The following is a 15,798-nucleotide window of genomic DNA, read 5'->3' as shown; positions in this document are numbered from 1 at the left end:
AAAATTTCAATAGCAAAAAACTCCACATAAGAAAATCAGTTAACATGATTACAAAGCACAGTTTATTTTTAGGCCCAACAAATTCATTGACAATCATGCTGAAAATGCTTATTTATTGACAAACATTAGGCTAAAGAGATTTTCAGGTTTCTTAGCAGATGTAAATAACAGAGGAATGTAAGGCCAATACAAATTCCCACTATTTTAACAGGGCTGTTGCATGGAAATGTAAAGCGATGAGCTGTGATGTTAAATGTACTGTAAAGGGTAAACAGGTCTGCTGGCTAAAGCCAAAGCAATGTTAACTAACCTGCACAATTAGTGAGTGCCAGGATATCTAAACTAACTAATAAACATAGGGACTATGCAGTCGATGCAACTTGGAACTGGTAACTAAGAAATGATTAGTGGCTATGTAGTGTAAAATCAAAAATTCCACACACCAATGAGTACATTATTAATTTTACTAAATGTCCTCCTAGGCTTAGTCGCTAGAGAAAGGTGACCAGATTTAATTGAGATAACACTTGATACGATTTTCAAATATTTAAAGATATAAACCAAACTTTGGAAATACTGCAAATTATGTCTTTCTGTATGGCTTGGGCTAGCCATGTTAGCTATGCCCTAGAAAAATGTTCATAGCTGCTATCAGCATTTACATATGTTAGAAAACATCCCATTTTCAACTATTAACTAACCCAACCAATCATTGAGAAGGGCTGTTAGCCTACCTCACTGTTTTTAAGGAGGGTGGTACGAGTAGAGAGCAAGCTGCAATGTTAATCCACCCTCCCATAACAGCGCTCGCTCTCTCAGCGGAACAGTGTGGAATCGAATCAAACAAGAGAACGTGTCCTCCCACGAGAGAGTCCGAGACCCGAAGTGCACTCTCTCTCAGCAGTTATTGCCGAATGGAAAGCTTTCGCCGACAGCACCAACGACGCGCGAGCTTCCCGCACTGACCGCCTTGGGGGCGCCACCTCCGCCAAGTCGCCACAGAGGCAGAGTTTTTTTTAGTCATCATTTGCACTCCCAGACGAACGCACGTCGTTTTTGTCTCGCGCGTTTAGCCCCAACGAAACTGAAACTCAAATCTGAAGCAAACGAAACGAACATCCCAAAAGCACACACACACACACACACACACACACACACCGACACCAGCGAGGCAGAGAGTGTGTGTGTGCGAGAGCGAGCACTAAAAGTAATTCCGTGTTCGAGTAAAAAGTGCAAGTGCAGAACGAAATAAAAGTAAAAATCAAAATAATAACAACTGAAACGCATGGCAAAGGCAAATTAAAAAACAAAAACAACTAAAAATAGATGTGAAAATGGAACTTTTTTGAGGCAGGCATGCGGCATTTGTTGCGTGCCACAAACATTTGTCAGGCATTTGTTGCTCCTACTGCGGCTGTTGCGGGGGGGAAAAACTGAGAAAGCTGTTGCGGTTGCGGATAATTAAAGCGCGAAAAGTGGAGCACAAGAAGTAATCAGGGCTCAAAAAACAGCCAGATCCCAAAGTACTGAAAATTACGAAAGCAAAAAAGTAACTCCTAAAAAAAAAACAATTAATTTCCACTCAAAACTAAAATAAAAAGTGCATGCAAAAAAGTGAGGATCAATGAAGAACACAAAATAATTTCTCAGAAATATGTTTATATGCTGTGCTATCATCAGGCATTTTTAATCTAAAAATAAACAAATAAAAACAGCTGAGAATTTTTTTTAAATAGTGCCTAAAAGAGTGAATGATCAATGGGAAATATCCCTTAGATCTTCCATCTAGACTTTAAGCAAATCTTTTCCTGGCTTCGCTACGGCCAAGAAGACACCTATTCAAGACAGTGCCTGGCAAAAGTAGACGAATCAGAAGCCTCAACTGTAGCTCAGCTTTTCCGCGATTCTTTTTGGCTTGAGTTCATTTACCTCGGGAAATTTCAGCATGAAATATTGCCACAGAAAATTCTAGTCTGACCCGAGCACTGTTTAATCTTTAATTATATTTTGTCATTTTTGTTCGCTGTCTATCTGCCCCTCTCAGCGTTTCCTCTCTCCTTCGCGCTATCTGGCTCCTGCTCCCATTTAGGCTAATTATGCTGCCTCGCTGGGGTCTGGAGCCGGGGTCTGGGGCTGGAATGTCCTTTCTGTGGCTGGGTCTTGGACATTCATTTCGTGCTGCATATTTTTAGGCGCTGACTAAATTTTCTCAGCCGCTGTTGTTGTTGTAATTATAATAACAGCTTCTGTTGTTGGCCCTGTTGTTGTTGTTGGTTTATTATCTGCACCTGACTTGTTAGCTATTTATTTGTGTGTTATTCCGCCATTGTTTGCTTTAAACAAAACGAAAACAACGCAAAAAATGTCAGACGCGAGCAAAGTTTTTTGAGCAAAAATTTAAAATTTGTTCAACATTTTTGTTAGCTGTCAACTACTGACATGGTATTTACATACATACATATGTGTATGCATAAATATTTATAAATATTTGTTAATTGCTTTTGTTCTGGGTGTATTTTTTCAATTGCCAACAAATAATGTCAGTTGATAGAGGAATATCATACATCTATTTTCTGTGGTGCATACTCGTATATGTTCTGTTTTTATGACATTCAAAAAGGAGTTTTTTGAATGAGAATAGACGGTCTGCAATTTGTACAATATCATCTTTCGTCGGTGTAATATTTCATTTGATTCAAAAATCATCTACTTTTCAGAATTATATTTATTTAATTTATTTTATTCACCAGAATTTGCTCGCATTTACCAGTAAAATAGCACAATTCTCCTTCAGAATATATATCCCATAATGCGGAAATTATATTTATTAGCCTAGATCTTTGAATTCATCCGAAATGCATCATTATCGCAGGCTTTTTCTAATAAATTCTTAAAATGCTGCCATTTATTTCACGAAAAATATTTATTTACTAGATTGTGAAAAATGTTACCATTTTTGATGAATTTTCCAATGTTTCTCGCAACAACAATTTAATCATTTTTTATTGTTTATCTACGTGACATAATTATTGTTTCGATTGCTGTTTGATATTTTATGTTTTATAGTTTTTGCTGTAGTTCTGCTGAATATTTTTCCTAGGTATGTGTGTGTCTTTTATTATTTATTTAGTTTCATGTAGGGGTCATATATCTCATGGTTTGGTGCTTGGAGAGAGGGGCAAATAATGGTATCTATTCACCAAAGATGTACTCTCCTGAAATTCATGAAAAGGAAAGGACTATCCTTTTAGTATTTCTTTCTATAAATGAAGCTCAGTATTTATATCTTTATTTGCCTGGATTATTGTTCCTTTTTGGTATTAAATATCAAAACCTTGCAGAGGCTTCAGCTCTCATAGCATTTTAGATTTAGATTTCCAAGATAAATGAATAATTTCTGGTTTATTTTCCATGTGCTCTGACACACATTTGTCTGCCCATCAGTTCTCTGCCCAAGATAGTTGCCTTTCTCTGCCGTTTACCAGGAAACCCTGGCGACAATTCTGTGTGGCAGTAGGACGGCAACTCCGACAGTTACTTGGCCTCGAAAACAACTTTAACTGGGCCTCGACGTCAGCCTCCAATTCATTTCCCCTGCCCGGACTCCTTTGCCAACTCAATTGCCTCGCAAGCGCTTTCGTGACGCTCTAAATCAACTCAGGAGAGCAGGGAGGTTGGGGGGCGAATGGGAGCCCAAAGGATTTTGAATTTATGTTGCATGGGGTTTCCCTTCGCTTCGTTTCGCTGGCTTTTCCACGCTTTTGTCGCACTTCCCAGCTTCAGCATTTTCCGCTGAGGGAAAGGCTGCTGTGTAATTAATCTTTGCCCAAAATGCTTGAAAATTTATGTCTTTAACTTGACTGCAGTCTTTCCCTCCCAGAGAGGAGGAAGAGGAAGGGTAGAGCCAGGGGCGATCCTTATGCCGTTTAATAGTTTTTGCCTTTAACTTTTTCTTGGATGTTTTTGTTGGTTTCGTTCGCGTCGCGATTAAAAGTGATTAATAGCCAACATTTTATTACCGCACAGAGGCACCGCAGCAGCAACAACAACAACAACAACAACCACATTACAGGCAACCCACAAAGGGGAACCACCCGAAAACAACTTAATGTCCAAACGAAATAAGTGAAATTTTCACACAGAAATTAATAAAGACATTAGTGCGTGTGGGCGTGTGGGCGTGTGGCTCATTGGGGAATAGAAACCGAAAACCAGAGGAGCAACTACTGCGTGAAATGTGCGGACTGGAGCCGTACAGCCAGCACCAGCTGGCGCCCCACCATCAGCGGAGATCCTCTCGCTGGCTCCAGCAGAGGCAGGAGCACCACCACCACCATCACCATCACCACCAATGCCATCATCAGCAGCGGCTGGAGCAACAGGCTCCGGGCAGACAGACCGGCTCGGGGTCGAGGTCGAGGACAGCCACCCATTTGCAGATTTGGTACATTCTACATGTGATATTAGTCCTAATCGGTGAGTCCTCCAACGCTCTAATGCTCTAATGTGTCCTTGCGCCCTTTTTCCCTTTAATTATGAACACATTTTAAATGGTCCATAATAAATGTGGGGATTGCTGGTTTAGGCCATGAACATTTTTATTATTTTTATACAACATTAACGAATGTGGGTGTGTGTGCAGAGGTCAGGCTTGGGCATTAGATTAAATAGGGGGTTGTAATTATACAAGTTTCCCCTTGAGATTGAGATTGAAGAGAAGGTTTGATGATGATGAATGAATAGCCAAAGAACTTCCGAGGGGTATTATAAGGGGTATTTAGAGCTGTCTCTGCATCCACTCGATCCTCTCCAAAGCAATGCCAAAAATAAATTGCAATACTTAAACAAATTTCCAACAACTTTCAAGTGAAGACAGAAATTCCTTGAATCTTTGCCAGAGTTCCCGGAAAATCTCAACCCACAACAAAAAAACTTTACAGATTTCATAATCAAACAATTTTCTTACAGCATTTTTCATGACAAAAAAAAAGAGAGAGAAAACGGAAAAAATGTTGTCCCCCTACCGAACTGAATTCGAGGGAAAAATCCCAGGAAAAACAATCAACAAATTGAAATCCAAAGACCAAACAATCGAATGTCGAATGTCCAAAGACAAAGAACAAATTGTGAGACGCAGACGGAATAGAAATTAATAAATTGGACAACAAGTCCCCCATTTGGGGTTTTGTTTTTCGTCTTCCTCTCGTTTATTCCCATGTCGGGGGGGATATTGGAGTCCTGTGTGTGTGATGGGAGCATTTCTAGTCCCTTAAAGCATTTCCTGCATTCCCTTTGCGAATACTGAGACCTTAATCCGGGTAGGGGGTATCCTGTAGTCGCAATATTCATCCATGGCCTCCTCACTTGCTATTTTTGTGCCTGGTTTTGGCTTTTGTCGCAGTTTTTCGGGGCTTCGGGCAAGTTAAGTTGACATTTCCGCTAAAACAGACACGTGCGGGGGCTGCTAATAGCTCGGGAGGGCGACAGAGAGGGGAGAGGGAGAAGGAGAAGCTGTTAACGTTCTTTCATTATTTTCAAATCATATCACAAAAGACAGAGGCTGCTGCTGCACAGTTGAACGGCAGCGGAAACGGATATGAAACCAAGTGAATGTTTGCACACCAGCGGGAGTCTCTCCGTAGCTCTCTCCCTCTTCCCCACCAAATGTAAGTGTGGGTGTGTGTGTGCCTTGGCTTAATTCAACGTCTCATTTGCATACATTAAAATGTCACATTTTACATGTCGTTTGTGCGTCTCGCCCTAAGCCTAACAGCAACAGAAGCCAGAGGAACGTCAGTTAACATTAAGAGGCAGAGCCACCAGAGCCACCAGAGCCACCAGAGCCACCAGACCCAGGCTCCCATCATCCTCCTCCTCCTCCTCCTCCTCCACCTCCTCCATTCTCCTACACATAAACTACATTAGCAATTGGCCTGGCTAAAAGCACTGGCTGGCAGTGGCTGGCAGTGATGGCAGTTCGCTGGAAAGGCAACCATGTAAAAATGGCTTAACGCGCAAATCTTTCAACTAAACATTAATCCTAATGGTTTTCAATTTTGTTGCGCCTTCTGTGGCAAGTCAAGTTCGCTTCGGTTCCCTCTTTTTTTCCTTTTCTTTATTTTTTTGTGGCGCTTTGACTTTGGCTGTGGCCCCTGCTTTGCATGTTAATACGCTCTTTGATATTGCCGAGCATCGCCTGCAGCCTGATTGCTTCTGACAGCGTCAAATCCTCGCCCCCTAACCCCCTCCCCGCACCCTGTATCCATACTTCATCCTCGGGGGCATCACGTAAATATGAAATTTCATTGAAATTTCTGTGAACTTTCATTGAGCTTCTGCAAAATAATATACAAAAACACACAGAAATATGTAATGTTAGGTCTCTCTCTCCATATCTGTCTCGCTCTCTCTCTCTCTGTCTCTCTCTCTCTCGGTGAGTACATTCCGCTCATTAAGCTGCCCTACAATTTGCCATTAATCAAGTTGTGGCCCCCAGAAGCGAAGTGTGCCCTTGACTCACTTACTCAAAAGGCGGCTAGGGCCACAGGTCAAAGTAATCATATGGAATGCGATGATACCTCGCTCTCCCACTCTCTCTTAGTCTGTCTGGGAAATATGTCAATTAAGGTAAACCACAAGACAAGCGCACAGAATTAATGGTTTTAGAAATATTCAACCAAGAAAATAAATTAATTGCAGATTATATGTCTATGAAAACAATATACTGAAAATTTTGGAGTAGATAAATATATGTACATAGATCTGGCAGATAAATACCTCTATGGAAGACACTTTCTATATGTCATGGAAATAATTTATTTAAGTCGGTTACTATTTAACAATATTTATCTCTTTTTCCATGAGTTTGCAAGAGATAGGCACCAAAAAATGGCCACAAAAAATGTATAAGCTCCTCCTTTGTACTGAAAATATAAAATATTATAATTTAAATCTGGAGAATAGATATAAAATGAAATATTTTTAGTTTTAAGTTGCTTTTGCCAAAGTTTTCGAGAAACTTTTTAGAAGGAAAGAGGTTTCGTGTAGGATCCCGGAAGGTTTCTTATGAAACAGGGAAAGGAGGAGTAGATAAAATTAATCAAAAAATAATTATAATATTATAGAAATCTCTGCTTTGTTCTTGACCCCAAAAAGTATGCCATATATTTCTGATTGGAAACAGCTCTGCGGAATAGCCCACAGATATTTAAATATTGTCCTCCCAGGCACCATTCGCTCTTCCTTTAGAAGATTTTGGGCTTATGACAAGTGTTCTTTATTGTTGGAATATCACTTTCGTTTATTATTTATTTCCGAAAACCCCGGCCAAAACCTATACGCCCCACAGGCCTACCCAGCAGATGGTCCGTGTGGGGGGCATTATGTGCTACATATGTAGGTACTTAAGGCCATATCATATGGCACACACACACATATTAAATTGTTGCTGTGGCAAACTGAGCAAAAGCTCAAGTAGGCTTTTGTTTAAATAAAATTGTGTCGCCACAATGGCCAAGAGCAACTGTGTTTCTCTCTACGAGTATCTCTGCCGCTCTCTGTGGGTGTGCATTTTTCTCTGTGTATTGTTGTTTGTGTTGATTATCCACACACACACTGATTCCCACAAAAGATACCACACAGAGTCGCATCCATGTGTCATGTGTTTGCCAGACAACAACATTTTGAGCCACTAAGCTTTTGTTGAAGTTTATCTCTGCATTTGCCCAATTGATGGTAGCTCCTCGATGGTTTTTTTTCTTCTTCTGCCAGCAGGTAATACTCGTAAAGGCAGGTAACAAACAAAAATAAATCTTACCGTAGTAGTGGCGGGCGGGGCGGGGCGGGGCGATAGTTCTCGGAGATTTCCCAAACAAATTCGTACATATTTCATGCTCATTTCTGGCCAACAACATTTTGACATACAAATTGCCATAAAACGTATTTTATGTTCCAATTATATATACATTTTAAATATACATAATATATTGTGCAATCAACATGACAAAGTCACACTTTTGACTGCTGCTCTGCCGCTCTGCCGCTCGACTGATGATGGAATTTCGCGTTTTAATTTGATACATTTCAGGGATTCTCTCGCGATATCACGTAACAGCATATCATATATTGTATTAATATTGTTTTTGCAAACAAATTACGTTTTTTTTTTATTCTGAAGGGGATCAAGTTTAAAGAATTAAAATGGAAACTTATTCAATTATTTTTTTTAAATATATTTTGCAGTCTAGTAGAAGGCATGGAAGCCCCTTTATTTAATGGTGATATAGAAACGAAAGAAACTTAATCGCACTTGAATAATTTCTGAATTCCAGGAATGGCTTCAAGCTTTTATTTTGCAGAACTCAAGGGCTGTAGATTTACTTATTTTTCCTAGAAATTTCCTGGGATGTACTGCGATACATTTTCTGTTAATTCTTTGCCTTTGCTTCAAGGGATTTCTCTTTAATTTTTCCGTATTTGGTAGATTAATTTGCCTATCCCTATATTAATTGAGCACTTTAAAGGTTCATAATTTAATTACAAAAAGTCTTAGGGATTTAATATATATATAACCATTCTAATATTATTTCCTGGATACCATTTATAGCCCCCTTTTAATGACTCTTTTCCTCAGGTTTTCGAATAATTTAATGGGGAGATTACATTTGTTTTCCGTAAGCTGATATGCATCGTGGGGCAAGACAAACAGAAATTGTAGCATTTCAATTAAAAGTAATAGCCGAACTGCTGAAAGCCAACAAAAAAGGAGGAGGACCCACATACAGGACACAAGACAAACACTGGAGGGAACCGCGAGGGGCAGGGTCCAGTTCGGGCTCGGGTTCGGGTTCGGGTTCGGTTCGGTTGAATTGAGTCCGATCCGGTCAGAGGACCAACGCCCCCAAGCAAATTGAAACAAAATGAAGGTCTCTGTGTGTTGACTTCTTCGGGTTCTTCTTTTTTTCTTTATTTTTTTCGTTGGCTGTATTGAAATCATTAGAGCGAAGCGGCAGCAAAAAAAAATATATAGGTTCGGCGGTGGGGCAGCCCCATATTTGGGCAGGGGTGGGGGTAGGGGTTGGATTGAGCATTAATGTCTGACGAGGACGAGGACGAGGCACAGACGAACGACCGACTGACGCCTATTAATCATGCAGACTTTACGTTCCATTAGCCAGGCAGCAGGATGGAGGACCAGTAGGACCCTAGTGTGGGAATGTTGGATTTTAAGGGGAAGACGAAGACTGTGGAGGTTAAGACCTCGATGTACGAGTGGGGCAAATGTGGTCCAGACCTAAACAAACTTGAAAAATACCAAAGGTTAAGGTTATCCCTGGATGAAGGCAATGTTTGAATTGGGAAAAATATATATTAGGACATAGAAATACGCACATAGAGCCTCTTTAGCTTTTAACTAATAACCAAATTATTTTATATCCGAATTATATGAACGAAATATGTCTTAAAAATATTTAAAAAATATTAAAAATGAGTAAATATGTAAATAATAAATTTATTAAAATACAATCCACACAAATCATCGCAATTTTCGTTCAAAAAATACCGAACATACCCAGGCACACCTCCATGGAACCGCCACTTGCGGCATGTGCGAAAGGTTTAAAGTTTAAGTAACAGCAGAAGGGGCGGAAAGAAGGGGGGAGAGGTGTGGGAGGCAAAAGAGCAACCGGGAACAGAGAAGCGCAAACATTGCGGAGCAAACAGAGTCGCTGTCCGCCACCGCCCGCCCGCCTGCCCGCCCGCCCGTCTGCCCGTCTGACACTTGGCCATTTGCCTGTCCGACAGCGCTTGGCTCCTAATGGGGAAAATATTGTATTACAACAAAATGTGCAGCTACCCCAAAAACGAAGAAACGAAAGAAAGCTGAAAAAAACCCGCAACATTGAAGGGGGAGAAGCACCCTTTAAAATGGATCCCGAAAGGGTCCCGGTCTCCCCCCACTCTCTCTCTCTCAGCTGCTGCTAACGATATGGAAAATTTATCAAAAAATACAAGGGGAGGAAGGAGAAAGCAGGAGCAGCAACAACATGACACCGACCGACCGACCGACCGACCGGCCAGGCATAAAATAATCAGCACGGCCACGGCATACCCTTGGCGGGGGCACCGGCGGGCGCAGGAAAAGGCAAATGTTAGGTTAAAAGGCTTTCCAGGTCAGGCGGGCGCCCCGAGCTGTCCCTCAACCTCAAGGGCGTTGATGGCGAGCAAATTGATTCGGACTCCGAGTTGGAGAATTATCAAATGTGTAAATCGAGCAGAGAAATCTGTGAGACGAATCGAAAGCGGGCAAGTGATTGATTATGGCATCTCTCAGGGGAGAAAACGATGCGGCAGATCTGCTTAGGCGATCTTCGAGGGGCCATCCTTCAATCTCAAGAGAGAGCAGCCCTGGATTAAGAGGGAGAGAGAACAGCCCATGATTAAGAGGGAGAGCAGCCCTTGATTAAGAGGGAGAGCGCAGGCCTTGATTAAGAGAGAGCGCAGCCAAGTGAAAGGCTTAGGATAGTGCTGGTGGGTGGTTGGGGGCGGGGGGCAGACAATCAGTGCTTAGACTAAGTCATGTAAGCCGCTCACCAAAGCGTAAAGACAATTCAATCGATGCCGCACTCACAGATACACACCCACACACACACACACACACATACATGGACAGAAAAGAAAGTTCTCGCTCACTTCTGGGCAAAGTGTTTGAAATATTTTCACTTTTGTCATTTCCTTGAACATACATTCCAGCGGAATGCTCGGAAGCATGACTCTGCCCACTCTCCCCTCCCTTCCCCTCTCTTACCGCCTGCCCCTCCGTAGGGATGGGCTCGTGTTTGACCAAGGAAACATTACTTACATGCTCTTGGAATTCCAGCTGATTTATTCACGCATCATTTGCCCGGCCACCGCCCGACACGCACCCATCTCTAGGACTAAACGCACTCGAGCCTGGCTCTGGCAAATGGCAGCGGCAGCTCAATGTTAGTTTTGTCTTCCCTCCACCCTTTGCCCTTTACCCTTTCTTTTCAGGTTTACCCTGTGGTCTTGGTGTGTGTTGGACACAAGGAAATGTCTCTCAAAGAGACTGCAAGAGCTTGAGTCGGTGCCCAGAATCCAAGAACAAGGAACACATTCCAGGGAGAGGCGCAGAAAAGACTTAGTTATCGGTCCCAAGAATCTAAGAACAAAATACACCGTCTTAGGCAGCTAAGTCGGTCCCCAAGATCCAAGAACAAAGTACACATTCGCAGAAAAGACTTACTTATCGGTCCCAAGAATCTAACAACAAAATACACCGTCTTAGGCAGCTAAGTCGGTCCCCAGAATCCAAGAGCAAAGTACACATTCGCAGAAAAGACTTACTTATCGGTCCCAGGAATCTAAGAACAAAATACATCGTCTTAGGCAGCTAAGTCGGTCCCCAAGATCCAAGAACAAAGTACACATTCGCAGAAAAGACTTACTTATCGGTCCCAAGAATCTAACAACAAAATACACCGTCTTAGGCAGCTAAGTCGGTCCCCAGGATCCAAGAACAAAGTACACATTCGCAGAAAAGACTTACTTATCGGTCCCAGGCATCTAACAACAAAATACATCCCTCTTTAGCCTTTGTTTTGGTATTCCCCCCACTAAAATATCATGCTATCTGAAAGTCATCTTCCAAGAGGCCTACAGGACTCTCACCGCCCTCCACTCCGGCTTCTCTAGTGAAACCAAATAGCGGGTATCTTCTAGTCCGTATGTGGACTCGAGAACGGGGCACTTTTTTGTTAGGTGCTTGCAGTGAATTTTTGGCAGTGACTGTAGAGCAAATAGAGCGTAAAAATTCCGCCTCCGGCTGCTGCCAAGTGAAAGTTGTGCGGAGAAAGTTTACCATTTGAACTGGACCGGGGGCCGTAATTTATTTTGGCTCGTGGTAATCAATGCTCCAGCTGAGTGTGCCAGAGTGCCGTATGCGGACGGGTTAAGCCGGCAAACTGCTGGGCCAAAGCTTATCGCATCCGTTTCGTGCCCGTTTCGTGGTCTTAAAGTTGCAAAGTGGCCCGCCAGCGGGTGGGTGCAAGAGAGAGAGAGACAGTTTTATGGTCGTCAGTTGAAAGGTCACTGCAGATGGTCGATTTGTGGGGCCCACCATCCCACAGGGTGGCCGGCCCAAGGCCCACTCCCAGTAAAATTTATGACGAACATGCTGCAACATCCTGTTAACAACCCCATTTGCATATCCACATGCACATGAGCACCCGGTTACAGCTCATCCGATTGTTCCAGAGAGAGAGAGAGAGGGAAAAAGTACAGTGTCCGCAGCCATAAAGCCGCATTAGCAGATGGCCCAGCAACAAACAATGCCAGCCAAATTGTTAGCTAAATTATAACCATCATTTAAATGGTTATTTTCATTTTATTTCCTTCTGGCGAAAAAACGAAAAGCTCAGCACAAAAATCGTTACGCAAATGATGCTCAAGGAGAGTCCAAAAAAAAGGGAGCAAAAAAAAAATGAGAGATGGTCATAGAAAATGTATTTGTAGGGGATTTGAAACGATTTTGAATGCTCTTTTTCGGTTCAATCGGGGAGGAAATATATATAGAGTAAGAGTATATATAAATGCCCAGAGATTTCCATAATTGTCTTTATTTTTTGCACTGTTCTGCTCAAAGTCCATATGCCCGCATCTGTGGGTAGAGTACTCATAAATTTATACCAAAATGCGCAGCACTTGTGTGCAGTTGTCGCCACCACAAAGTAAAGCGACAGCAGCAGGAGAGTGGGAGAGAGAGAGACAGGGCCCAAAAAGAGCAGAACACTGGAGGAGCTTCGCTGGGGAGCTGAGGGGCAGCCGAAACTGCCAATGGCCTCAATGAGCGTTTGAGTGTGTGTGTGTTTGAGTGCGCTTCTGTGTGCGTTTGTGTACGTGGCAGCTTGAGTGGGTTTTGTGGGTGTGAGTGGGCATGCAACTGCTTTCATTATGACAGTTAAGTGTCAGCCACACACCCATACAAATGCATAGTCCTCTCTCTCAGTCGCTCATCTTTTCGGATCCGCTGGATGCTTTGTGCATATCATAAAATTTTAATTGAATTCTGGCATTTTACTATGTGCCAGGAGGCAGAAGGGGGTGACCGGGGGGGTGCCCGGGGGCGGCGAGTACAGATTACATGAACTTTACAGTTGTCAATAACTTTGATGTCAGCCCGCGCGTGCCGCAAAAGTTCTCCCCGCAATGCAACACTCATACGCCTCGTTGGTCATGTTTCAGTGGCATGCGGCATGCGGCATGCGGCGTTGCGTGCGGGGTGTGTCAACTACTTTTCGGCTTTGGCCGTTGTTAACATTTCATTTTTGCCAGCTGCCTGCGATGCGTTTTATGAATTCAGTTATTCCGTTGGCTGAATATTCCATTTTTTATGCCCACAGTAGGGGTTACTGTCCTGCCAGCATCCCCCCGCCATCCCCCTTCCCCCTGGGGCTTTTATGGATTAATGCTGGCTGTTGCACACACAAAAAAATTTCCACATTTGCATGACATTTTTAATGCAATTTTAATATGCGCGCGCAGCTTAATTAAATATTTAATATCCCCACCCTTTGGCCCCACCTCCCATTTGGCTGTTTTTCCTCCCTTTATCGGGTTCTCTTTGCTCCGCTGTGGGAAAAGTTAATTACCAACAATATTTGTATGTGCTGCACTTAATAATTTCAATAAATTGCATTAAGTGCGAATTTTTCTTCTGCTTGTGGACACAGGAGCGGAGGGGAGTCCGGGAATGAGTGCTGAAAAGGAGATGAACTTTTAAAAGGATTCGCATTGAATTTAAGGGGTGTTGAGCGTGGATTTACGTGAAAAGTGCAGCCATAAGTAGAGGATTGCTCATTAAATTATTGACGAAATCCCCAAAAATATGTAGCCTCTCACGGGATGTTCCACAGGGTTCCCAGACACTTTAGTTCTAAATAAACCTCCTTGGCTCTTGCTTAATCCTTTGAAAGCTCTGCTTTGCCTGCTGCCACACTGTGAATATTCATAGCGAACCTTTTACAATAATTACATAGAAATGCCTTCAATTCAGTGCCAGACAGTGCCAAGACCGCAAGAAGGTCAATCCGACAAGTGTCGACTGGTTGTGTCTTAAATTCCCTTTAAGCCTTTAAGTAAATTATTGCTAATGGCCCCCCATAACCACACAAGGTCTAGGATTGGGAAGCACTGCATTCCCCGGCAAAGTAATCACAACATTTGATTGATTGAAATCAATTTCCCGTCAAAGACATCTGTGTGGGTGGTTGTGGTGGTGGTGGTGCTGCTGCTGTGTGTGTGCTTATGCATATATTTACTCAAACTCGGTTACTGCCACTGGATGGCGATACGCTTGAAATCAAGCGAGGCGAATGCCTGTCTCCGGCTGAGCGACTGAGCGACTGAGCGACTCCCCGGGAGATGGCTCAGATGGAGCTGCCATAGACGCCAAGTGCAGACAAGCACCGAAGACAACTTGAGACTGAGACGTACGTACTGTCATTTTCCATCTACACCGAAAGAAATTAAACCAAAATAAGGTTATTCCTAAATAAATATTTAGCAATAAAAGTCTTTAAAATGTGTCTCTACATTTGTTTCCACTTTAAAAGATAATTCTTTTTAGATAGACTCCTTTTTTCTTTCAGTGTACATCACCATTTCCACCTTCTTTTCCTTTCTTTGAGTCTAGCTGCTTTATTCCGCGAAATTAATTTCAAATGAGTGGCTGGCAGGGCTGTCATTATATAGAATCATATATGAATAATAAATGGAAATGCATTTGTCTGGAAATCTTAGCTTCCACCCCACCCCCCAACCCCCCCCAATCACATCAAAGTATTTGCCCACATTGTAGGAGAGAGGGGTGGGGAGGGGTTGGCGAAAATACGTGGCTGGGATTTTTATAACCAAATCAGGACAAGACAACAGAGGGCTCCCCAGAGCTACTCCTACAGCTGCTTTTTGGCATTGGTTTTTATTGTTTTTTATGATCATTTGTATTCATCAATTTTGTATTGATTTGGCTCGGAATTCGGGTGCTAGGGCAGTCGGCACCCCGAACCGAGGCGTTTATATGCCAAGACAGCGAAAGGATAAACAAAACTTGGCAAAAGGCAATGAATTTTGATGTTTTGTTGCTTCAACTCCCAGTTTTCTGGCCAATTCCGCCCAGCATCTTACGAATTTATGAGCTATAAAAACATCTGCCAGAGCGGACGTTCCCAGTCCTACACCCCCTCCTACCCTCCTACCCTCTCCCCTCTCCCGTATCTGTGGGGAAGAGCAAACAAAAGTAAAGTGCTCCACTTTTTGATTACTTTTTGTTATTGTTTTTATGATTTTTGTTGCTTCTTTCTCCGGTTTTTATTTTACATTTTTATCTAACTTTTGCTTGCTGTTTGGGGTTTTCTTTACTTTTTGTTGCCATTGCCATTGCCATTGCGTTATTTTAATTAGGCGCCAAATGCATAATAAAATAGATATTTACCCCACATGTGTATGAAGGGATACGCGTGTGTGGGTGTGTAGGTGTCCCAACATTATTTGTCACATTTTTCGATATGCTTTTGGGCACTTTCACGAGGGGTCGCTGTCGCTGCAACACAAAGAAAGTCCGATACAGATTTAAAGAGCCACATTGCCACAATTTATACACTCAGCGAAAACAGTCCTGAGGTTTGATATAGAAAAAGATGTAGGGAAAATAAGGTGTTTTCACTTACATTTTGGCATTATTATAAATATTTTGAATTTAAGTATGCGTCACTCTTAAAC

At 42.4% G+C, this 15,798-nt stretch overlaps 1 protein-coding gene across 1 annotated transcript in view; it reads left to right on the top strand.

The window, feature by feature from the left end:
* The first annotated feature begins 1,004 nt into the window (after nucleotides 1-1,004).
* beat-IIIa (beaten path IIIa) overlaps nucleotides 1,005-15,798 on the top strand; it is a 39,746-nt gene continuing 24,952 nt past the window's right edge. Inside the window, exons 1-2 of the mRNA XM_015181006.2 lie at nucleotides 1,005-1,254; nucleotides 4,027-4,476. Coding sequence (XP_015036492.2) covers nucleotides 4,236-4,476 — 241 coding nt within the window. The 5' untranslated portion in view covers nucleotides 1,005-1,254; nucleotides 4,027-4,235. The remainder of the gene's footprint in view (nucleotides 1,255-4,026; nucleotides 4,477-15,798) is intronic.

The sequence above is a fragment of the Drosophila pseudoobscura genome, chromosome 4 (assembly GCF_009870125.1).
Source record: "Drosophila pseudoobscura strain MV-25-SWS-2005 chromosome 4, UCI_Dpse_MV25, whole genome shotgun sequence".
NCBI lineage: Eukaryota > Metazoa > Arthropoda > Insecta > Diptera > Drosophilidae > Drosophila > Drosophila pseudoobscura.
Note: the sequence above shows the minus strand (reverse complement) of the source record. Positions and strands in the feature narration are given on the sequence as shown.